This window comes from Miniopterus schreibersii (genome assembly GCF_964146895.1).
Source record: "Miniopterus schreibersii genome assembly, chromosome: 1".
Classification (NCBI taxonomy): Eukaryota; Metazoa; Chordata; class Mammalia; order Chiroptera; family Miniopteridae; genus Miniopterus; species Miniopterus schreibersii.
This window is the reverse complement of record NC_138101.1, coordinates 161,240,332-161,266,904: the sequence shown is the minus strand read 5'-3', so window position 1 is coordinate 161,266,904 and position 26,573 is coordinate 161,240,332. Positions and strand designations below refer to the sequence as shown.

Genomic DNA, 26,573 nt, shown 5'->3' with positions numbered 1-26,573 from the left:
TTCACATGATTTGTTCCAAAAAGAGTTATTTGGGAAGATTAGGTAAATCGTGCAAATAAATGCAACAAAAATCACGGGGCTCTTGAAGCGGCAGATTCCTTCCTCTTCGACCCGAATGGCCACGCCTCCACCAGACAGGCCCCGCCCCAAGCGCTGACAGGCCCCGCCCACCGGGTTTCCTTCCTGGCCCCGCCCCTGGAGCTTAGCTCGCAAACCCTCACCCCAACGCGCCTGCGCAGGGTTGGCCGCCCGCGGGAGCGATGCGGGTGCTGGTGCGACGCTGCTGGGGGCCTTTGCCGGTGGGTGGCGGCGCGGGCCGGAGACCGAGCCCCCAGTGGCGAGCGCTGGCCGGGCTCGGCGGGTGCCCTGGCGGGGAGGACGGCCGGGGCACCCGAGTCCGCGAGAAGCCGCCCTGGCGGGTGCTCTTCTTCGGCACGGACCAGTTCGCCCGCGAGGCGCTGCGGGCGCTGCACGCAGCCAGGTACCGGGGCCGGGGCTGAGGGGCCGGCTGCCGGGGCCAGTGTCCAGCGTCTGCGGACGGTGTGGACGCCCGTTGGGGAAAGCGGCGGCGCCGGAAGGGTGGGGGCCCAGATCTCGGCGAATCCAGGCGCCCGGAAGCCCGGGACTGTCCGATCGGCGCCCCGCACTCCAGGCCGGCCCCGTCTGTTTGTTCTCCGAGCGCCGCCCCGCGCCCCGCGGTGCCGACCGGTGCTCCCCGCTTCGCGCACTTCACTTCCGTCCATCCCCACCACCTCCCTGCCCGTGTGCGTCTGACAAAATCGGAGCTCAGAGAGGTTAAGCGATTGCCCAAGGTCGTCATCTGAGCTGATCGGGACTAAAATGACCTCAAAGTCCTCTCTTTACTGCTTCCTCGGACCCATCTAATTTGTACCCTCCAATCTCTTGGCCTTAACAGGCGCAGGCATCCCCTTGCACGTCCACGTTTTATTCCTTCCACCCCCACCTCCTCCCAGCGCACGGCCGGACCTAGTTTTCTGGGGCTGAAATTTGGCCGCAGTCCAAAAAATTGTTTCCAGATGAATAAATACATAAATCAGAGTTCTTAGGTATACATTTAGTATTTCTAAAATTTAACAAATGTTGTTTACTGGGGAAAAAATTTAATTGTGATCCAGCCTGTCCTGAAAGTTCATGGTATGTTGTGGCTATACCCATATATACTGCTCTGCCTCCTTTCCCCCAACCCGCATTATATATTTCCCCGGCTGCGTTGTTTCCTGATGCATCCCGCCCCCCGGGATGACTCATTTCTGTCATCTCACTCCATCATGTCCCCCTACATATGCTTCACAGCGGGCCCTCTACTGACTCCCTCCTCAATCCACTCCCTCCTCCCTCCACACACTGCCCTCTGTATACACCCCTTGAAACACTCCCTTCACACATGCTCCCTTTGGTGCCTACTCTCATAATGCACTCTCCACATGCTGTTATCCCTGTATTGCCTTCCATATCTCACTGCATGTATCCTGACCCTTCTGCTGATGCTTCACTGGGTGGCTCCATGACTCCTGCGCTTTCGGTGCTCTCTATATACTCTTTTTCTCTTAATTTCTCAACATGTGATGCAATACCTGCTAAGTATTCCACCCCTAGCAGTGGAATACTATGCAGCAGGTAAAAAGAATAAGGTAGTATTGTATGTACTGTCATGGAGTGATGCCCATGGAATATATTCTTTTCCCCCCAAGTATTCTTTGAGTAACACATGGTTATGTTACAAAATTCAAAAGATTCAAAGGATATACAGTCAGTTGGTGGGAAATCAGTTCCTCCCACCTCGGTCTCCCGGTTTCCAGCTCCTCTCTTCAGAGACAGCCACTGTTTTTAGTTTCTTATTCTAGAAATGTTTGTTGCATAAATAAACAAATGTATAATTAACCCATTTTTTCAAGACTTCCATAATAGCATATATAGTGTTAAACAGGAGAAAAATGGAGCAGTATTTATAATAATATCCCAATTATATAAAACGTCTATACTGGATATGTTTCTGTATGCACAGGAAACCTCTAGAGCCATGCTGTCCAAACAGTAGCCACTAGCCACATGTAGCTCTTTAAATTGAAAATGATTAAAATTAAATAAATGAAAACTCGGTCTCTCAGTTGCTTCATGAATTTAATCATAAAAATACTGTAAGGTATGTGAGGTAGTTTAGCTTTGAGCCATTGTGTTAACATTGTCATATTTTCTTTCAATCTTTTCAACTTAGGGAAAACAAAGAAGAAAAGTTAATCGAAAAATTGGAGGTGGTCACAGTGCCTTCCCCGTCACCAAAAGGACTGCCAGTGAAGCAATATGCTGTTCAGTCTCAGCTGCCTGTGTATGAGTGGCCAGATGTGGGATCTGGAGAATATGATGTTGGAGTAGTGGCTTCATTTGGCCGACTTTTGAGTGAGGCTCTGATTCTTAAATTTCCCTAGTAAGTTTTATTTATAAGGAAATATAGTATAGAGACTTTGGTCTTTATGCATGGACCTAGTATCTACAAAATGCAGTAATTTGAACTCTACTTCTGCTTTCTTTAGTATTTTCTCTTAAAGTAAAATATTTTATTAATGGCATGAATTGTTAAAATGTATGATGCTCTTTATCACTGTCTGTGGCCTTTCACTCACCCTCATTTCAATTTCATATATATGCTGACAACTTCCAAACTTGTCCCTCCAGTTCAGATCTCTCCCTGAACTCCAAGCCCCTGATACCCATTTCCTCCTCCACAGCCCTGTTCCGATGTCTAATAGACATCCAACATTTAAGAGGCCCAGAACTATATTCCTGAACTTTCACCCAAAATCTACTCCTCCCCAAAATCTTCATCTTAGCAGATGGCACCTCCAGCCTTCTAGTTGCTTGGTCCCCAAACCTTAGAGTCATTCTTGATTTGTTATCTCACACCACACATCCACTCCATCAGGAAATCCTACTGGCTTTGGCTTTGAAATCTTTCTAGAACCTGACTCTCATCACTTTCACTGCTGCCACTCTCACCTGTCGTACTGCAGTAGCTACCTAACTGGTATCTACTTTTGTCGTTGGCTCTCTCAGTCTTTTACCAACCCAGCAGCCATAATGATCCTTTTAAATAAGTCAGATCAGTCACTCTGCTCACAATTCTTTAGTGGTTTCCCATCTCACTCAGAATAAAAGTTAAAGGCCTATGAGGACCGGCCTACTTGGTTTGGTCCCCTGCTGTCTCTCTGGCCTCATTTCCTAGTACTATTCCTCGGTTCAGTTCACTCCCGCCACACTAGCCTCCCTGCTGTGCCTTGAACTTGCCAGCATTTACCTTCCTCAAAACCTTGTACTTAGTGTTCCCTCTGCCAGGGAAGCCTTTCTCCCATGGCTCTTCCTTTACTTCCTCATGTTTTTGCTCAGTGTCTTCTTATTGATAAAACCTTCTTTAACCACTATTGAAACTGTAACCTCCCACCCAATAGTCCTATCCCTTTCTCTGCTTTATTTTTCTCCATAGCCCTTAGCACCAGCTGACAAACTTTTTACATATTTTGTTTTTTATTGCTTATCTTCCACTCCTCACCCTGTCACATAAGCTCCCTGGGGGCAGATTTTTTTTTTCTGTTTGGTTCACTGTTGCTAGTATCCCCATTACTTAGCACATTGCCAGCACATGGATTATGCTCAGTTAATATTGCTGAATGAGTGAAACTGAGCTGAACAGTGGAACTTACAATATGTTCCCACATTCTCAAGTGCATGCTGATGGAGACATTATTAAACTAATCACAGATCAGTAAATTGTTGAAATTACTCCTTAATGGGTGATGGGGTTTATTGGGATAAACAGTGAAGGTAGCTTCAAGAAGCTTATTTTAGGCATTCTATATGCAAACCGAGAGAAGTGAGGGTAGTTATGTAACTAAAGTACACATATAACTCACATCCTCCAAGGGATGCATGACGGGGTTTGAGTGGTTCTTCTCACATAGTAAAAAAATGCATTTTTTGTTTTTATTTATAAAGTCCCAGACATCATGAGCCATTGTGCAACATCTTTGGAATAGTTGTGCTTGCTCTGTTTTTAATTGAGTTTCATTGGTCTCTTATGGTAAGAGAGTGAACTTAGCTCTGGCTCCCTTTTCTGATGGTACAAGACTAGATTTAACTGTTAGTTTTTGAAAATTTTGGGGAAAGTTTAATGGAAAAAGTAGCATATTAGTTTAGGTAGCAGTAGCTAAATGGCACAACCCACTTGCATACTAATTTCTGCCTTTTCTAACTCAGTGGCATATTGAATGTCCATCCCAGTTGCCTCCCGAGGTGGCGTGGTCCAGCCCCTATAATCCATACTGTGCTTCACGGAGACACAGTTACTGGAGTAACGATTATGCAAATCAGACCTAAAAGGTAGAGCTTATTTTCTTTTCTTGAGATTTTTTGTGTGATTTTGAATGTTGATATCAGGCTGTTTGGGGGTGAGGGGAAATAGATGAATGGCTAATGCTCTAATTTCTCCAACTCCAGAGTCCTTCCCTGGCTTTTGTACTCTATGTTTTTTCCTGGTTTCTAACATAAGCCACATGTGTTTTGCTGTTGATGCAGTATCTCTCTAAAGCCCTTGTGAAATTCTTAACTTTTTAATTGAAATAAATTATATTATTAACAACTGGATTTTTATAAAAGATGCTATGTAAATGAGAGATGGATTTTTGTATATAATTTGCTAGGAATCTCAGTTCTCCTGGCCTTGGTTTCTGTAGTCAAACTATGGTCAAAAAATTTTTGGAACCTGACATAAGAATATATAGTGGTACCTCGGTTTTCTAATGTAATCCATTTGGGAAAACCGTTCAAATTCTGAAACGCTGGAAAACCCAGGGATCAACAGGCGACAGCTAGGCCTCAGGATCTTGCCCTCAGCGGAAGCCGCGTGGCATGTTCGACTCCTGAGGCATGTTCAAAAACCGAAGCATTTACCTCTGGGTTTACAGCGTTTATAAACTGAAATGTTCCTCAGTGGAGATGTTCGGAAACCGAGGTACCACTGTATTGTATACCAATAATTCTCTTAAACATTGAATTTTTTATTATATCTACAGTCTAAGAAACAATTATTTAAAATTGCCTCAGGAATATACTAAGCCTCTGCCAATTGTCATCTAATGTCCGCGTAGAAAAGAATAATTCCCAGGTTCACAAGAACGACTCAGTATCTGGGCTTCGCTTTAATTTACTTCAGAAAAAAAAGGAGAGGGGGTGGTAGATGATAGAAGGGGATCAAAACTCTGATAGTTCTAAAATCCGGGTAATGTATATATGGTGATTCATTAGACTAGTCATTGTTTTTGTGAATGTTTAGAATTTTTCATAATAAACATTTTACTAAAGCTTATAGGTTAAAAATAGAATTAACAGAACTACAAAGTTAAATATTCAAAATAAAGCACATTTCTAATAAAAGTTAATGGCTAGTATTTACAGAGTTTGATGTAAAATAAAAGAGTTGCGGGAATGCAGATACACTTGTACCTACTTATAATCAACAATGATTATAATCCAGGTGGAACTCTTGGCCTTGAGAAAGGAAATATAGAAAGAAATAATTAGGAATTTCCTAATTGTACTTCCCTTGGAAAAGAAGTTCTTTTCTCTATGCTTTCATTATACAAATAGAGATTTTTTTAAATACTACTTACTACTAATGGTAGAATTATCTATAATTGCAATTAAATCCCTGATATGCAACTTTATATTTTTTCCCTTTAGGAAAAAATAAATTTAAGATCTAAGTACAGGCCAGATTTTACTCACCCTTCTTTCAAACTGACATTTATCCCTTGTTAATGGTTAACAGTCAGATTTGTGGTTATTACTATCCTTGTGGTATATAAACACTCATGTGGACAAACATTTTGATTGTAAGAAACTGTCATTAATCATATTATTTGTTTTATTTATTTTTTTGTAGATTTGATGTAGGTCCAATTCTCAAACAGGAGACCATTCCTGTGCCCCCCAAGAGCACCGCAAAGGAATTGGAAGCAGTGCTGTCAAGACTGGGTGCTTCCATGGTACAGTTTTCTGATACCCCACTGCTTTTATTCATTTAGTAGATTCTTTAAGTGGTTATGATGGGAACAATTTTATGATAAGTAATTTTAAGATTTTTTTTTAGACATGTTTTTATTGATTTCAGAGAGAGAAAGGGAGAGGGAGAGAGAGATGGAAACATCAATGATGAGCCCGGCCGGGCGTGGCTCAGCGGTTAAGTGTCGACCTAGGATCCAGGCGATCAGGGTTCGATTCCCGGTCAGGGCACATGCCCGGGTTGCGGGCTGTAGCCGATCAATGACTCTCTCATCATTGATGTTTCTAGCTCTCTCTCTCCCTCTCCTTTCCCCTCTCTGAAATCAATAAAGACATATTTAAAAAAAAAAAAGAAACATCAATGATGAGAGAGTCATTGATTGGCTGCCTCCTGCACACCCCCTCCCGGGATCAAGCCCCCAACCTGGGCATGAATCGAACCTCAATTCCTGACAGGAATCGAACCTCGATTTCCTGGTTCATGGGTCGACGTTCAACCACCCAGCCACTCTGGTCAGGCAAGATTTTATTTTTAAACAGTTATTTCTATCCCTGACTTCCTAAAAATTAGCTTGGCATTTGTGATCTCATGTAAGTCTGAGAATTTACACAGAGTGGTTACTTAATAAAGGTTTTCAAATGAAATACATAAATGTTATATGGGCCACTGTTTTACAGTGAGGCTTTAGACCAGCAATTTTCAACTGTTTTTATCTCATGGCACACATAAACTAATTACTAAAATTCTGCACATGCCAAAAAATATATTTTTTGCCAATCTGACCAAAAGAATAATTTTATTTATTCACACCAGATAGCTATTGTTGTGTTGGCTGTTGTCATTTTTTTTATTTGACACTCTAAGGGAAAAGAGGTCAGTGCCCCTGACTACATAGTCAGGTATCGTATGTTTTAAAAATTCTTGCAGCTCACTGATGGAAAATCGCTGCTTTAGACTGTTCTTCGCAGTTTAACTCTCCTCGGTCTCATGGACATACCTTTCATCCCTGTTAGATTGAACCAAACACATTTCCTAAGTGACTCTTTGCTTTCCTCTAAGCACCTCTGTGCCTGTGCTCCAGTCATTTGCATCCATATGCACTAGAATTCTGCTGACCCACAGCTATAAATGAACTCCGTGGCTTTGTATGGCTCATTGAATCTGTATACAGCAGGGTCTGAGTAAATGCTTAATGACCAAATTAATGATTTTCATATGAACTAGTTAATTTTCTGTAGAGGAAAACTTCCCCTGACTATATAGATGGTGCTTCCTATTCTAGGCACTCACCTCAGAAATGCTGTTATAATAGCGGCTGTCATTTATTGAGCACTGGCTCATGTGCTGGGACTATTCTAGGTGCTCTATAGACATTTTTTTTCCTTCCCAACAAATCTTTGAGGTAGCTCTTGCTGTTGACTGTTTTACAGATGATGACATTGAAGGCCACAGACAAGTAAAATAACTTTTCCAGAATGACACAGCTAGTAGGTAGTGGAACTGGGATTCAGATCTAGACTATGTGATTCCAGAAAACACTCTACTTCTGCAGGGTGAGAGTGTGGATAACTGAGCACAGTCTGCCCTGATACCGAAAGCTTGCATAGCCAGGCATAGCTCGGCATTCACTGGAAACAAATCAATGACCTGCACTCTACAGAGAGCAACATCTCTACTGAAACCACTGAGTAGACAAGTATGCTCACAGCTTAAGCTAATTTACTACCTTACCTGCCGCAGAACTCTTTTAAAACTATAGATAAGTTCATGATACTGGATTGTAATGTATTTCTGCTTTTGTTCTTTTCATCTTGATTATATTGCTCTCCTTTTTTAGCTTATTTCGGTTTTGAAAAATTTGCCTGAAAGTTTGGACAATGGAAGGCAGCAGCCAACTGAGGGAGTGACACATGGTGAGTAAAGGCTGCAGAGACTCTTACCTCTTCCATAGGTTTCGTATGTCTTTTTTTATTATTATTGATTTTTAGAGAGAGAGGAAGGGAGACAGACAGAGAGAGAGAAAGAGAAACATCTATTTGTTGTTCCACGTCTTTATGCATTCATTGGTTGATTCTTGTATGTGCCCTACCGGGAATTGAACCCGAAACCTTGGCATATCGGGATGACACTCTAACCAACTGAATTTCCTGGCCAGGGCAAAGGGTTTTGTTTGTCTTGGTGGCATCTGAACACTCTGACTTCTTCATTTGCACATTTCCCTTAATTTTGACTCAAGATTGAATGCCCACTTCTATGTCCTTTTCTGAAGAATGGTTGGTAAGGTCTCCCTCTCCCTGTTGACATGCAGCTTCATGAAACATCAGAAATTTTTTCCCTACTCCTTATGTTGAAAAGTATCAAACACAGGGATAAGCTGAAAGATTTTCCTTTTAACCCAGAGTCAACAATATTAATGTTTGGCCATATTTTATTTTGTTTTCTCTAAATGTGTGTTTAGTTAGTATATATTTTTTAATTTTTGTTTAACCATTTGGAAGTATACATCATGTCCTTTCATCCCTAAACACTTCAGCATGCATCCTCTAAGAAAAATGAACAGTTCCACAATAGCATCTAATAGCCAGTCCACATTTAAATTTTCCTAATTACCTAAAAAGATATTCTGTAGCTATATATTTTTCAAACTATGATTCAATTGTAATTAGTTGTTATGTCCCTTTAGTCTCTTTAATCTACAATAATTAAGTCCTCTGCTATTTTTCCCCTTCATGTTACTGACTTTTTAAAGAGACCAGGCCAGTTGTCTATTTCCTTCCAGAAGAGCTGTTTAACTTGCTCTTCTAGCCCTTACATTTCCTGTAAATTGGAAGTTCTAAAGGCTTGATTAGATTCAGTCTTAAAGTTTTTGGAGTTTTTCATTAATGATATTGTGTTTCACTGATATTTATTTCAGTTTGTTTTTAATTTTAAGGATTGCTTTTTTAAATTTATGACTTAATTTTATTTCTTCAGTGTGTAAAACATTTACATGATTCAAAAGTTAAAACTAATTAAAAGGATCTGCTCAGAATAGTCTTGCCTCTGTCCCTTCTAATCTTAGGATGGTCACATCAATAAGCCACAATACCAGGTTGCTTCAAGGTTAGTGAAGCTAAGTTTGATCACTTAGTTGAGGTGGTGACCGCCAGATTTTTTCAGTGTAAAGATGTGTTTCTCCACTTGCAGTTAGCTGGTAACCTGTAGGGTGGTAGTTTGGCACCTTTCACAAATCCTGTTCCCTAACAACCTTGCACATGACGATTTTAGCATGGATTGGTGCTTCCCAGAGTGAATTATTTCCTTAGGGATTGCAAAAGGGATTTTCCAGCTCCTTTTTACATTTAATAGTTGGCATTGTTCTGTAAATAAGAGCTTTTACTTAATAATTGGGGGTGAATGTTAGTTCATCCTAAAATAGCAGGATAAATGCTTAGTTTTTTTCTCTAATTGTCAATTTGTAGAGTAAGGAGTTGGTGCCATAATCACCTTCAGTTATGGTGGCAAATGAGGTTTTTAAAAATTATATTTGACGTATGGATCTTCATTTATTGTGTTTTATAGTTAATTACATTCATAATTCTTTGTGCTGCTCAAGTTGTCCCAAATTGGCCAGTGGGAAACTCTTAATATTGGCTCCTGCATCCTTTTGACAACCCCCTCCCCCTGCAACTGATTTTTGAGTGCTCCCTGGCTCACTTTATAAATTTTATAAATTTCACTTTTTAAATTCTCTGGCCCACATTGGAATCGGTCATGTTTCCCTTGTTCATTTTCATAGGGGCTGGTATTTAGAAACTATCTGGTACAACAGTATGTTCCAAGACGAGGTGTCAGTGGACAACACTAGGCATTATATTTTTAAAAAAATTTGACGTCATCTTGTTTCTGATTCAAATTTTAAATTACAGCGTATATAAAATACAGCATATTTTATATATATTCTCTTACACTGAATATCTTTTTTTAGTAAATACTAATGTGTTTATTTATTTTCCATGCATAAAATAGCTCCCAATTATAACACCTGTATTACTACAAAAAGTAAAACTAAATAGGATTTAAGATTTCTCTGTAGTTTTTTTGTTTGTTTCTTTGTTTTTTATCCTTAGAATATATCCTACTAAGGGTATATAGTCACAGTACTATGTTCAAAACTTACTGGAGATAATTATTTTTTCCATGTGATTTTGTTTTCTAGTTTGATATATAGTTAGGTTTATTTGTTTCAGTTTGTTTTTAATTTCCAGTGTTCCTTTTTTTTACAATAAAATCTTATTTTAGCAAGCATTTACATGATTCAACCGTTAAAATGATTTGAAAAGGTATACTCCTAGCTCCTCCAATCCTGTTTACCTTTTTCTATATAGGTAACTATTTTTATTAGGTTCTTATTTAGCCTTCTGGTTGTTTGCTTTTGTCAAAATAAGCAAGAACACGTTTTGAAATTGATCCCACCTCCCCCCAAAAAAGGTGGCATAAAATATACACTGTTCTGCGCCTTTGGTTTTTTACTTAACAGCATATCCTGGAGATCATTTCCTATCAGTAAGAAGGAATTTTCCTCATTTTTCTTTATCATGGCGTAGTTCTCATTTGTGATCCCCTATTGGTGGACATTTGGGTTGTTTTCAGTCTTTTGCTATTTCAAATAATGCCACTATGAATAACTATGCATACTGATCTAATAGATAAGAATTTACATCTTGGAGTAGTTTTAATTTATATTACTCCTTGAGTGAAGCTGAGGATCTTTTCATATGATTGAGAACTTTTTGCATTTTTTTCTCTGGGAAGGGTCTATTATATCTTTTGCCAATTTTTCTGGCAGGTTTTTGGGTTTTTTCTTCTTAGTTTTTAGGAGTACTTTACATAATAGATATAAATAAACCTATATAATAGATAAAGTATTCTTAAATGTAATGTATAATTATATATGAATATTATATTGTTATATAGCTATATGTATGTCTTATGCATAATATATCTATGTAAATAGAAAGTAATGTGATATAAATTGCAAATGCTTTTGGTTTGTCTTTTTTTTTTACTTATGGCATTTCTTTTTGTCTTGCAAAAGTTTATTTTTATGTAGTCACATTTATCATCCTTTTCTTTAATTGCTTTTGGATTTTGAATCATAGTTAGAGAATTTTTTTATATACCTAAGTCATAAAGAAATTCTCCCATGTTTTCTTCTAGTACCTGTATGATTTATTTATTTATTTTTATTTTATGTTATGTAAAATTTCAAACATACAAAAATTGAGAATATGATAAATGATCTTGTATATATCATTCAGCAGCAATAGTTATCAGTTCATGGACATTGAACCTGATACTCATTCTTGTCATTGGCTTTATCTTGTAGCCCCTAAGATTTCTGCTAGTACCAGCTGTATAAAATGGGAGGAACAAACTTCAGAGGAAATATTCAGACTTTATCGTGCCGTTGGAAATATAGTAAGTTGGAAGTCAGATTGCAGTTTTACTTTATTGCATGTGTGGATAAGTATGTAATTCACTTTCAAAATATTTTTATTTAGGAATGAGTCTCATAAACTAAACCTAAAAATCCTGAAATTAATTTTTTTTAAATGTAATTTTTTTATTGTGGTAAAATATACATAACATAAAATTTACCGTTTTGACCACTTAGGTCAGTGACATTAAGTAACCTCTGATTTTTAGTTTGTTCATCAGAAAATTAGGGCTGATATACTATATATGAAGCATCTAGTACAGTATATGGCACAGAATAGGTACTAATTAAATGATATCTGCTATTATTTATTCATTCATTAAACAAAATTTTTTTTTAACCTTTTTATTTTAATCCTCACCCAAGGATATTTTTTCCATTGCTTTTCAGAAAGAGTGAAAGGGGTGGGGGGGAGAGAGAAGGAGAGAGAAACATTGATGTGAGAGAGAGACATTGTTTGGTTGCCTCCCACACGAGCCCAACTGGGGCTGGAGATCGAGTCTGCAACCGAGGTCCGTGCCCTTGGCTGGAATCAAACCTGGGACCCTTTGGTCCACAGGCCAATGCTTTAACCACTGAGCCAAACTGGCTAGGGCTTAAACAAAATATTGAAGTCCTATAATATGTCACATTATTCCAGGTACTAAAGATAAAATGAAATGGGGAGAAAGACAACAAATAAGCAAATAAATTAAAATATCAGATAGTTGGATAAGTTATTTGATGAAAATTTTAAAAAGATAGTGTGATAGACTAACTGGAGGTTATTTTAGATTGGGTAGATGGGGAAGGCATCTCTGAACTAACATTTAAGCTGAGATCTGAAAGACAGTGAGGAGCCAGCCATGCCAAGATCAATAAAAGAGCATTCCAAGTAGAGGAGCAACTAGTATAAAACCCAAGGTAGGCAAAATCAGGTAAAGATATTACAAGAATAGAAAACTAAAAACCAATATCCCTTATGAATATAGAGGCAAAAACCCTCAACATAATAACATACTGAATCAAACAACATATAGAAAAGGATTATACACTGACTAAGTGAGATGTATCCAAGGAATGCAAGGCTGATTTAACATACAAAAATCAATCAAAGCAGTACCCCATGCTAATAGAATAAAGAGCCACAGAATTGTCTCAGTAGATGCAGGAAAAGCATTTGACAAAATCCAGTGTCCTTTTATGGTTAAAAAATGCTCAATAAACTAAGAATAGATGGGAACTTTCCCAACTTGATAAAGAACATCTACAAAAAAACCTACGGTTAACATATTTAATGGTGAAAGACTGAAAGCTTTCCCCCTAAGATCAGGAGCGAGAGAAGGATCACCATTTCTATTCAGCATTATACTGGAGGTAATAGGGCAGTTAGGCAAGGAAAAAATTAAAAGGTAACCAGATTGGAAAAGAAGAAGTAAAACTCTCTATTTGTAGATAACATGATCTTATATAGAGAAAAACAAAGAATCCTCCCAAAACTGTTAGAACTAGGAAACAGTAAAGAAGATCTAAGTAAATAGAAAGACCTGTTCATGGATTGGAAGACTTAATATTGTTAAAATGGTACCATTCTCCAAATTGATCTACAGATTCAACAGAATTCCTATAAAAACCCCAGTTCTTTGCAGAAATTAACTAGCTGATTCTGAAATTCATATGGAATCCCAGGAGGCCCAGAATAGCCAAAAATTCTTGAAAAAGAAGAACAAAGTTGGAGGACTCACACTGCCTAATTTCAAAACTTGCTACAAAGCTACAGTAATCAAGAAGTGTGGTACTGACATAAACATAGACATACAGTTCAATGGGATAGAATCGAGAGTGCAGAGATAAACCCATTCATTTATGGTCAATTAATTTTTTATAAGGGTGCCAAGACAATTTGATGGGGAAAGAATAGTCTTTTCACCACATGGAGTTTGGACAACTAGGTATTCACAATCAAAAGAATGAATTTGGTGTCCTACCTCACACCACATATAAAAAATGAACTCAAAGTGGATTAGAGACCTAAATGTGGGAGCTAAAACTATAAAATTCTTGGAAGAAAACATAGGGGTAAATTTTAATGACTTTGAATTAGGCAGTGGTTCTTAGATATCTTGCCTAAAGGATAAGCAACCAAGCTAAAAATAGAGAAATTGGACTTTAAAATTAAAAATGTTGGGTTTCACCCTGGCCAGGTGGCTCAGTTGGTTAGAGCATCATCCTATACACCAGAAGGTTGCAGTTTCAGTTCTCGGTTGGAGCACATGTCTAGGTTGTTTGTTCTATCCCTGGTCGGGGCGTGTATGGGAGGCAATTGATCGATGTTTCTCTCACATCAATGTTTCTCTCTCTAAAAATCAATAAAAAAGCATATCCTCAGGTGAGGATTAAAAAGCAACAGCTGTTGGGCTTCAAGGAAAATTCTCAAGGAAATGAAAAGACATCCTATAGAACAGAAGAAAATATTTGCAAAACATATATCTGATAAGGATCTAGTGTCCAGAATATATTAAGAACTCTTAAAACTCTACAGTAAAAAGACAAATAACCCAATTAGGAAATGCACAAAGGATCTGACATATCTCCCAAGAAGACATATAAATGACCAATAAGCCCATGAAAACACGATCAGCTTCTTTAGTCATTAGGAAAATGCAAATCAAAACTATACTGAGCCTGGCTGGGCATGGCTCAGCGGTTGAGCATCGACCTAGGATCCAGGAGATCGGGGTTCAATTCTCAGTCAGGGCACATGCCCAGGTTGCGGGCTAGGCAGCTGATCAATGACTCTCTCATCATTGATGTTTCTCTCTCTCTCTCTCCCCCTCCTTTCCTCTCTCCGAAATCAATAAAGATATATTTTTTAAAAAAACTATACTGAAATACCACTTCACACCTACTAGGATCACTCTAATTAAGAAAAACCAGACAATAGCAAGTGTTGACACAGATGTGGAGAAATTTGGAGCCCTCATACATTGTTGGTGGGAATGTAAAATGGTGCAGCTGCTGTGAAAAACAATTTGACAGTTCCTTAAAAAGTTAAACACAGATATATTACTAAATAATGATCCTTATTTCAGCAGTTCACCTTTCCTTTCCACTGAGAAAATCTTGTGCTATAACAGAAAGAGTACTTATCTTGGACCCAGAAGGTGAGATTTAATTCCTAGAGCTGCCATTTACTAACCAAGAGCAAGATCCTTATCTTCTCTGAGCTTCTGCTTTTTTTACCTCTAAAATGGGGTTAATGACCCTGTCCACAACTGTCAAGATGAAAGGAGATAAACTGTGGATTTAAACCCATGCAAACATATGATTTTGACGGTAATGATGGTAGACCCTGAAATGACTATATTCGTACCATCTCTTTCCTCTCTGCAATGCTCTGATGATAGATGAAGATAAGCTTTACCTCCTCAAGAATAAAGTCTGTATATTTTGGGGCCCCAGCTGAGTAGCTCAGTTGTTTAGAGTGTGGCTCCAATACACCAAGGTTTCGGGTTTGATCTCCGGCCAGGGCGCATACAAGCAGCAACCAATGAATGCGTAAAAAAGTGGAACAACAAATCGATGTTTCTCTCTCTCTCTCTCTCTCTCTCATCAATAAAAAAAAAAAGGAACTGTATATTTTGATTATATTCCTAACATTTGTAGCTCTCAATATATATAAATCTCTTTTTAGTCAGTAAGCATGTTTCCAAAGTATTTTGAGTTCTTTGAAAGAAAAAAGTTACACACATGAAAAAACTTTTATTGGGAGCAATATGAGTAGCAAAATGAGTCAGCGAGTTATTAGAAGAGGATATTGTGCCAAAATATATCATGTGTAAGGTTATGAACTTTTCTTCAAATTTAATTTTTAAAATTTAATGTTCAAATCTTTGCAACAACCTAACTCTTCTAAAAATTAAATGTCTTCTTAAGGGATCTCATAAAAAGAGCACTGAGCTGAGAATGAAAAAACATAGATTCTGATCCTTGGCTCTGCTACTAACTAGCTCTGTCTAACCATGGGGAAAATAGCTGCATTTCTCAGGGGCTCCTTTTCTTCATCTCTTATATCAAAGATTGAGCAACAGCCTGAAAATAAACTTATGTAATTCAGAAATTTGAGAGAACTTATTTTCTGGTATGTGTTGATTTTGTTAACATCTTTAAATCAAGCTCTAGGATGTCAGGTATATCAGAAATGTGTTATGTGATAAAGGAGGTATTTCACATTGTGGGGCAGGGTGAGATGTAAATAGCACTGGGACAACTGGTTAGCCACTAGAGGGCTACCTTTTAAAATCAAAATAAAATCTAGATGGATCAAGGATTTAAATGAAAAAATAATAAAACCACAAAGGACTGGAAAAAACACACAATTGAATAATTTTATAATATTTAATAATCTTGAAGAATGGGGTAGGCCTCTTTAAGCATGACATGAACCGCTGAAGTCATGAGATAAAAGGCTGATAACTATTACTCCATAAAAACTTATGCATGGAAAAAAATAATGTACCTAAGACGAAAAGTCAACCAACTGGGAAAAATATTCATAACACATTCAAGAGTTAAAGGGCTAATTTCCTGAAAATATAAAAGGCTTTCACAAATTCATAGGCAGAGATGAAAAATGAAGTTTTTTAAAAAAATGGGCAAAGAGCATAAATTGATAGTTTTCAGAGAAATAAATAAAGTGTGTAAATAAATACAGGAAATGCTCTTCACCCTCACTAGTAATAAACAGTAATATATTGTCCTTTTTTTCTCTTGTCAAGGCAGTTTAACAATAAAATATTGAGTTGTTTTTTATATTTTTATTGATTTCAGAGTGAGAAGAAGGGAGAGAGAGAAACATCAATGATGAGAGAGTCATTGATCGGCTGCCTCCTGCACACCCTCTGCTGGGGACTGAGCCCAGGACCCCAGCATGTGCCCTGACCGGGAATCAAACCTCTATCTCCTGGATCGTAGGTCAATGTTCAACCACTGAGCCACTCCGACCAGGCAGTGTTTTGTAATCTAGGTAGCCCATTAAAAAACAACAACAGCCCTAGCTGGTTTTACTCAGTGGTTAGAGCGTCGGCCCTCAGACTGAAGGGTCCGGGGTTTGATTCTGGCCAAGGGCACATACTTCGGTTGCAGGCTCAATCCCCAGCCCTGGTCAGTCGGGACACTTGCAAGAGGCAACCAATCAGTGTGTCTTTCTCACGTTGATGTTTCTCTCTCTTTCTCCTTTACACTCTCTCTGAAAAGCAATGGAAAAAATATCCTCAGGTGAGGATTTAAAAAACAAAAAACAATAACTATCCTCCAGAAACATGAAAGTCCTCAAAGATACATCTACCAGGCTATTTATTACCACATTTTACAATTTTATAATAGCAAGAAATAGAAAATAATGAGTATTCATCATAAAGGTATTGGTTGTATAAATTATGGTGCATTCATAAAATGAAATACTATGCAGCAGATGAAAAGAGTGAAATAGATCAGTGTGTACTAATGAAAAGTCCATGGTTTATGGTTAAGTAAAAAAAGTTCCTTATAAAACTGTTAGCTTTTTAGTAGTAGATTTTTAGTAACAATATTTGTAGGGGGAAAAAACAAAGATATTATTTAAATGCATCAAACTGTTAACAGTGGTTACCTCTGGGGATGGCAGTACAGAGTACTCTTACTTGCTAAATTTTTTAACTTAACTGCTGTAATGTTTGCATTTTTATAATGTACATATATTTTTATTAGAAATATTAATAAAGATATAAACATTGATTTTAAAATAGTGTTTAATGTTAAGATCTAGTCAATCCTGGAGACTGATATAGAGGATCATGTTTATGTTCTGTTCCATAAGATTTAGAAACTGAGTTCCTAATTCCCCTGTAATTGGGAGATGAATTAGACCCAATTAACAGAATAGTAATTAAAAGAGTTTGGGGTTTGAGGTATTTCTTTAATCATACCTTCTTTAATTATATTTGCAGATTCCGTTGCAGACGCTCTGGATGGATAATACCATTAAACTTCTGGATTTGGTAGAAGTTAATAGTTCAGTCCTCGCTGGTACTAATTTTTAAATAGCTGACATGGAAAATGTTTTCACTATAGTCTATTTGAAAATGTGTCTGTTTTACCATAGGTCACATTTACAAAAAATGGGGATTCTTTTTGTTTGTTTTGGTTCAATACTGATAATACTTTACATTCATTTGGTGTCCATTCACATGTATTTTCTCATTTAATCATCATAGGACCCTGGGAAGTAGGCAGAGCGGTGTTACTATCCTGCTTTAAGCTCTGTGATTTCCTACACTAAGGTTTTCAGGGAGTGCAAAATGACTTGGTTAATTTCATTCTGGTGAATAGCAAAATGAAAATGTCTGGGCAGCTCAGTGAGACTCTTAGGCCAGGGTGTAGCATTTCACAGCACAGGTCCGTGCGGGGCCCATCAGTACCCTACAACAGTGGGCGCTGGTGTAGTGCAGAGGGAGTCGGGCTTCTCCAGAAATCTAGGAATGAGGATTTGTTTGGTCATGGATGAAAGGGTCAGCATAAGTCCTAAGCCTCCTGTATATATCTCCTCTGGTGGCTAGTTATTTCCCCCAAATGGTCCAAACTTCTAGATTCAAAATTTTTAGGTTGATCTCTAGGAGACTGGGTAAAGGACTCATAGCTTCTTATGTGTACAGAAAGCTTCCCTTTGGGTTTGAAATACACACAAAGCACTGTGACTCCATTGTAAGTTTTGGTTACAAAGTCAGGTCATTAGCAGAGGAGTCTTCTCTAGTATTAGCACTGCCTCCCAAGATGATTTGATCTTTAAGAAGCACATGAAGTATAATTATTCTCATTCTCTCATATCCTTTTTACACCCTCCTTCTTTAGATCCAAAATTAACAGGACAGGCTGTTATTCCAGGATCCATAATGTACCACAAACAGTCACAGATACTTCTGGTTTGTTGCAAGGTACATTTCCTTTAGTTTAAAATTATCATACTTGTTTTACTGAATTTATAGTTTGTCTCATTTATCATTTTTATTTGGGACTTCACTGAACTACTTGTCTATCAGATTGAGCCACTGGACAGTTTTTCTTTTCTTTTTTAAATATATCTTTATTGATTTCAGAGAGAGGAAGGAAGAGGGAGAGAGAGAAAAACAACAATGATGAGAGTCATTGGTCGGCTGCATCCTGCACGCCCCTGCCTGGGGATTGAGCCTGCAACCTGGGCATGTGCCCTAACCGGGAATCGAACCTCAGTCTCCTGGATCCTAGGTCAATGCTCAACCACTGAGCCACGCCTGGCAGGGCCAGTTTTTCTTAATAGAATCTAGTATAATTTTTTGAAAGTGGTGAAGTTTTGCCAAGGCATTATTATTATTCAAACAGTGAAAGAAGATTCAGTAACTTTAGCACTTATTTAAAACAAACTTGTATATTCTAACTAAACCAGTTTAATTAAACTCTTGTTTAATTAACAAATTATCTTGTTAATATGACTATCATAAAAGATAGTCATATCGCCCTAGCCAGTTTTGCTCAGTGGTTAGAGCGTCGGCCTGTGGACTGAAGGGTCCCAGGTTCAATTCCAGCCAAGGGCATGTACCTCAGTTGCAGGCTCGATCCCCAGCCCCGGGGCACATTCAGGAGGCAACCAATTGATGTGTCTCTCTCACATCAATGTTTCTCTCTCTTTTCCCCTTTTCCACTCGCTCTGAAAAGCAATGGAAAAAATTATCCTCCTGTGAGAATTAAAAAAAAAAAGATAGTCATGTCAAAGTATTTAGCTGAACTACTGTGCATGTGTCCTACTTGCTTTTACTATTCAACAGTGGTTAGACAGGAGATTTCCTATTTAAAATGACTTTGGAACCATTATTGTTTTTTAAGACAATGGCATTTTCCTAAGAAGTGTCCCACATTCCTTCCATTTCCTTCATGTGATGTATATGTAAGATGTTTTATGCTCACGAAGGGGCATTTAAAATGTGTTATAGATTTATCTAACCTATACAGACTGTAGATACAGAACTCCTACATTAACATTTCTTCATGTCTCTTCAACTTATTCTGAAATAGCATTGGGTGCATATGTCTTGTTGTCCTTGTCTGGGTCTGTAGTTTGCTCTCATAGAAGCTGGTGATGTCTGAAGATGTGAGTTTGAGTCCCACCAGTTGTGTCACCTTGGATCAATCACTCACTCTCTGGGCATCAGTTTTCTCTGTGGATGATACTGGATCTGTCTACCTTTTAGAGTGGCTATATTTTGATGACCAGTCATGATAAGATGCATGGACACACTCTGAAACTGTAAAGGACCATGCAAATATACCTTTTTATTCTGCTCCTCTATGTTTAAAGAGTTTTATACAGATCTGTACATTTGTTATCACTCCATGGTAATAAACTTTTAGAGTCAAAGAATCGTATATGTTACAGTGCTCCTTGCAGCGAGGCATTTAGTAAAGGTTTTTTGATTGGTTTATTTTCATGATAAAGTTTTATAAACTAAAATTTACTTAGTTTTACTACCACTTCATATTTACTCTTTGTCTTTTGCCCTTTAGGATGGCTGGATTGGTGTTCGATCAGTAATGCTCAAGAAAACACTAACTGCTACTGATTTCTACAATGGATATTTGCACCCCTGGCACCAGACAAATTCCCAAGCTCATCCAAGCCAATGCAGATTTCAGACTCTCAGACTTCCGCCAAAGAAGCAGCGGAAAAAAATTGTTGCTATGCAACAGTGCATTAAGTAGTTAGGAAGAAGATGGACCAGACCTATTACATATTTGTAATTTATTAAAAGCCTTATTTACAAGGAATTCTTTTGACTTTCAAAAAATATGACACTGTTGGAGAAAAGATTATTATCAAAAAGATTAATTACCTCATTTTCACTTTTTTTAACAGTAGTTAGAAACAACTTTTCTACTTGAATAACAAGCTTTAAATAAAATTTTTATTTATGTCAAAGTCAAGGAGATTTTATGTTTCCCTAAGAACAAATTCAACTAACTGGTATGCATATGTATTCTGAAGAGAGGTTCTTTTAAAAAGAATACATCTATTAAATTTTTAAAATGTATGTCCTCATTGACTAGGTTTTCATTTTAGGAGTATTTAATCTTGTTGGAAAATTTTCAACAAGTAGGAAAGTCAGTTTTTCTAATTCCTCTATCATCTAGTTCCCATCAAGCAGTAAACAGATCATCATAACCCGTCACATACCTCTTTACTATAAATTCACATTTTACATCCAGGTTTTTTTGACGTAGGAATAGCCTAACATTTTTCAATATATTTTTGCAATAAAAGTTATTGAGCGTCTGGGCTGTGCAAACTCTTCTCCGTCTAAGAGAGTCAAGCACTCCTGCAGGAGGATGGGGTGCACTGGCCAGCTGCTGAATTTTTATTTGAAGATATTTACATATCAGCTTTTCCTGCATAGATTCTATCACTTAAACTCTGTCCACTCATGAATTCATCAATTCAACATTTATCAATAGGGCAATTATATAATTGATTATTTAAAGTAGGACACGTTCCTGAGTAAAAGGAAATACTTGTAATTATTACTCATGAACAACAGGCATAAACCAGGAAGGACTTCAGGTTATATGGACACCAGGCACACCAGGTTATCTGGACATCCTATTTATTGAGCACTTTCTGTTTAGCCTTTATGCTCGTTGCTGGAGATGAAGAAATTAATATTTGGTATCTTCAATCTACTAGGAGGCAAATATAATACTGTTATAAATGCCATAATGGAAGCATTCAACCTCCCCCAAAGGGGTCAATAGAGGCTTTCCAGAGGTAAAGCCGAATCCGAGGTTCCAAAGGATGAGTTCACTATGCAGACTGAAGGCCCGGCAGGGCATCCTAGCATGTGCAGAGGCACAGAGGCATAAAAGAACACTCACAGGGGGCTGATAAGGTCCTTAAACTGGGTGGTTTTATTATTTAAACCATAAATTTGCTATGCATTCCCTTCAATGTACGGGCTAATTATAAAGCTGGCTGGGAAAAAGCTGTCAGTGAATCATGGGAGAGAAACAAATGGCATGTTAAAAATGCAAAAAGAATACAGTGGAAGAAACTAGAATAACTATGGATGGAATATGATGATGGGAGAGCAAGATCAGAAGGCCACATCTCGGAGAGCTTTGAAAACCATGAGAATATGGACCTTTGTCTTGTATCCAAGAGAATCAGGGAAGTCTCATAACCAGGTCTGCATTTTGGGAAGGTAGCTTTGGTCGGGGGTGAGAGGTAAATTGGAAGTAAAACCTGGGGCAGGAAGATCTGGGCTACAGCTCCAATTATGGGGGTGGGGGAAAGGGTTTAAAAGCTTTTGCTATGGAAGTGAAAGAACTTGGTTATCACTTGGGTGTCATATCCTTATGGAGGGTTTTGACTCCACTACTGATAGCTCTTTGATCTCTAATAAGCCCCTCAACATCACTGGACTTTAGTTTCCCCACGTGTGAAATGGGGCTGAAGGTAAAAAACACTCTCAAAATAGTTATGAGAATCAGTAATAGGCTGTGTGGAAGTGCTTTTTTGTGTTTTCAGTTAGATCGAGTACTTACTCCTGCCCCTAGACACTAAGCTCACGGAGTGAATCCGGAGAGCGTGAATCGGGGCCCTCGGGCAGCTCGCAGGTGTGCGGAGCGGTGCCTTCCGCAGAGGAGCTAAGGAGGCGCCCAGGCAGACACTGCCGCAGGGAGCGGGGAAGCCTCCCTGAGGACACGGCTCTCTGTTTATCAGTTCTGATCTCTTACTCTCTACTGGTTAATGGTCTCGCCACATTCTGGGTGGATCCCATCTGGTTACTTAGCCGATTACCATTTCCCTTACCAGGGAGAATCTCTTCTGTCAGACCACCTCTAGCCCTTGGCCAGACTGTGAATCGAGGCCCACCCCAGGGCAGTGATTTCACCTGCACAGAGCCTAGTGCTGAGTAGGGGGTGTGGGGGAGGCAGTGTGAGCTGAAAGGGAAGTTGGTCGGCATGACTGGCATGGTTGGTATACTTAGGACTATATGAAATACAGTTCATACAGATGAAATCTTGAGGCAAGAGTGCAAAGCCCATCCGTGGAGGACAGTTTCCCATCCAGGGAGCCTTGAGCGCATCCTAGGCCTGGGGGACAAAGACCAGGTTTAGAAATGCCATCTTCACATTGGCAGCCCATTCTTCAATAAAGTAAATGGTGCATATCCCACCAGATAGGCATCAGGAAACTACATGACTCACTCTGTTCAAGCTCCTATAGAAACCACAATCCTGTGTGACTGGGCAGGGTTTCTCATCGGAATGAAAATCACCTGGGGTACCTGTTTAAATTTTTTAAAATATTTTTTTAATTAAAAACTTTTTATTGATTTTAGAGAGGAAGGGAGAGAAAAACACTGATCTGTTGTTACACTTATTTATGCACTCATTGGTTGACTTTTGTATGGCCCTGACTGGGGATTCAACCAGCAACCTTGGTGTATTGGGGTGATGCCCTAACCAAGTGAGCTACCTGGCCAGGGCTGGGGTACCTGTTTAAAATGTAGATTCCTGGATTCTACTCCAGACCATGAATCAGAATATCTGGATATGGGACTCTGCATTTTATCACACTCAACAAATACATTTTATGCTAGAGTAGTAGCAGCTTTAATGAGCCTAAGAGGTACACGTGGATCAGAGCCATATGCTGGCCCCTGGGTCCAGGTTCCCTTCAGAGAAGGTAGAACACAGTCTATTCTGTATTCTGGCTAAAAGGATGGTTTTGAAAACACATTCCCTCCTTTGTAAGATGCTTCTATTTTGATTCTTGTCATTGCTGAAAAACAGACACAAAACAGAATTCAGTTATTCATTATTAGTTGGGTCACTCAGGACAAGTTACTTAAAATTTTTTAAAAATATGTTTTTATTGACTTTTTAGAGAGAGAGGAAGGGAGAGGGAGAGAGAGAAACATCGATGAAAAAGAACATCGATTAGCTGCCTCCTGCACGCCCCTCACCAGGGATGGAGCCCAAAACCTGGGCATGTGCCCTGACCAGGAATCAAACCCACAACCTCTCAGTGCATGGGCTGATGCTTAACTACTGAGCCATGCTGGCTGGGCAAAAATTTTAAACTATAATTTCTCAATTTAAAAACATGGGTAATACCTACCTTGAAGAATAGAAATACATATGGAATATGCCCAGGGAAGTGCCTGCCAAGTAATAGACACTCAATAAATGGTAGCTAATTTTGTCACCACAGCCTAAAACTGCCTTTTTTCTAAGAATAAAGATAAATTTAAAAAATTAAAAAATAAAACTGCCATAATTCCTTCTCTGGGCCTGCAACATGTTTCTCCTCTGGATGGCAGCAACTGCTTGCTGAGGTGCCTTTGGACCAACAGGAGGGAAAAAAATTTTAGAATGGGAGAGGATCTGTGATTTAGCAACTCAAATTTTCATTTTAGTGATGATGAAACGGGTCTAGGAACAGCTAGCTAGTGATAATACTAAGATTAGAACCTGGAGATTACAGATTTTGTTTAAAAGGATTTTACTCTTGGTTTGGTTTGGGGGACAAAATAAATGTTTCTGAGCATAAAAAGGAGCTCTGAGAATGGCTACCAAAAAGGATGTTTATTGATTTTATACTTTGTATTTAAGGCAGTAAAACCTGTTTTCACCACTTTCTTTTATATTAATCAAACAATTTCAAGGTAAAAATATACTATTTTGAGAGGCAGAGACTTAGATTCAACAAACATGGTGTGAGCCCTGGGCCTGCCACCAAGTATGCCCAGGCTAGTTACGCCCTCTCTCTGAATCTGTTTCCTTATCTATGAAGTGAAAATTGTACCTGCTTTGCAAGTATTGTCATGAGGAATAGAAGTAATATATGTAATGCATCTATCACAGTGCCCAGAACACAGTAGTAGGTTCTCAATACCATTATTATTAGCTAACATTTTATGAGTTCTGGCTATGTTTCTAAGGACTTAACCTGAACTATCTTATTTTATCTTTACAATAACCCTCTGAGCCAGGTACTGTTACTGATCCTTGTTTTTCCAAAACATTAAGTAGCTCATAAGTGGTGGAGCTGGAGTTCAAACTCTAGTAGTCTGACAGCAGTCTGTGGTCCTAACCCTGGACTACCTTGCCTCTATTGGTAAATGTTTTTATTCTTGGTCAGGGAATTTAATGTGCTAGGCTCTAGTGCTGAGAAGTGAAGAAATGGGAGCACATTTTAACTGAGTGACCGTTATATGCAGGCACTGTGCTAGGCTATTTCAAAACAATTTTCTCATTTTAGTTAGTTTAACCACTGCCTTTATTTCTGCTAAGGAGTCATAAAGTTTTCTAGAACTCCACAGATTTATTTTGCTTTATTTTGTAGTATATTGGTGCAGTTCTTATGTTGCAGGGTTCTTTATTGCTGCTCATCTTTAAAGGTAGATTATTGTATTGTTTATGGAAGAAATGATGAGATGCGAGGTAGACAGATGGTACCTTTGCTTAGGAACTTTCATTTTAAAAAGTTAATAATGAACAAACATTAACTTATCCAAGAAGTTAAAATACTGTTTTCATTAAAGAGGCATTTTTAAAAATCCTCACCAGAGGATATGCATGTTGATTTTAGAGAGAGAGGAAGAGAGAGAGAGAAACATCAATGTGAGAGAGAAACATTGATCAGTTGCCTCCCATATGTGCCCTGACCAGGGATCGAACACACAGCCTAGGTATGTACCCTGACCAGGGATCGAACACACAACCTAGGCATGTGCCCTGACCAGGAATCCACAACCTTTTGGTGTATGGGATGACACTCCAACCGAGCCACCTGACCATCGCAAGAGGCATTTTTGTGATAATTTTTTAAAGTTCAGTGGAAAGGGAGAGTGAGGGGGATTATCAGAGAGAAACAACTTTGAGGAAAGACTATTGTAAAGAGTCTGTAATATATCTCTCATAAATATATAAAATCTAAAATCTTAGAATTGCCCTGGCCAGTGTGGCTCAGTTGGTTGGGCATTGTCCCATGCACCAAAAGGTTGCCAGTTCAATTCCCGATCAGGACACATGCCCAGGTTGTGGGCTTGATCCCAGTAGGGGGTGTGCAGGAGGCAGCTGATCAATGTCTCACTCTCACATCAATGTTTCTCTCTTTCCCCCCCTCTCCTTCCCTCTCTAAAAATCAATAAAAATTAAAAAAAAAAAATCTTAGAATTGGAAAGTCCTTAAAGATCCTTTAGTCTAAACTTGGACTCAGTTTATAGAAAAGGAAACCACCCCCAGAGAGAGGAAATGTCTTGCCCAAAGATCAACCTTGGGTTTCTTAACTCCCAAATGATAATAAATTATTAATTATAAATAACTGTATATAACTCGTTTGATAGGACCTTTAGGTAGCAAGCTGTGAGAGTCATATTAGTATCTTTCTTAGGCAGTTCCAGAATCCCCACTCCGTGTCTGATCCCTATAGTCCAGTGTGATATCTATTTGACACAGACTTGGTCTGGCAATAAGGAAACATTCATTTTCAGTCTTGGGTGTCAGCATAATTTGCTGTATAACACTGCAGTCAATTGTACCCTGAGAAGCTTTAAAAGGATAGTATTCCAAAAATTGGTGTTAGTGTGTAAAAAGTGTTTTGTTCCTCTTTCGCTTATTCACACATCCAGTTCTTGGGGGTAAAATAGGGGAAAATCACTCTGGTGGGTCAAGGGAGGGAGGCATTTTAAGTGGTGGGAAGAGCATATACAAACACCTAGAGGCTTGAGACCTCATAGGACGGTCAGGGCCCTTTGAGAGCACCAGACCGGCTCTAGCTTATGCACTTGGACTTTAGCTTCAAGACAGTGGAAGGTTGCCTAACCAGGTGTGGCTCAGCTGTTGAGTATCGACCTAGGATCCAGGAGATTGCGGTTTGATTCCAGGGCACATGCCCAGGTTGTGGGCTCGATTCCCAGTCGGAGGCGTGCAGGAGGCAGCTGATCAATGACTCTCTCTCATCATTGATGT

General features: G+C 38.8%; 1 protein-coding gene across 1 annotated transcript; it reads left to right on the top strand.

Annotated features, from left to right (window-relative positions):
* The first annotated feature begins 232 nt into the window (after nucleotides 1-232).
* On the top strand, nucleotides 233-20,628 carry MTFMT (mitochondrial methionyl-tRNA formyltransferase). The gene is made up of 9 exons (XM_081140024.1): nucleotides 233-481; nucleotides 2,237-2,446; nucleotides 4,270-4,392; nucleotides 5,954-6,056; nucleotides 7,911-7,986; nucleotides 11,442-11,533; nucleotides 17,519-17,597; nucleotides 18,420-18,502; nucleotides 20,106-20,628. The coding sequence occupies exons 1-9, from the start codon at nucleotides 261-263 to the stop codon at nucleotides 20,298-20,300; spliced, it is 1,182 nt and encodes a 393-aa protein (XP_080996150.1). The 5' UTR covers nucleotides 233-260; the 3' UTR covers nucleotides 20,301-20,628.
* The last annotated feature ends 5,945 nt before the right edge of the window (nucleotides 20,629-26,573 follow it).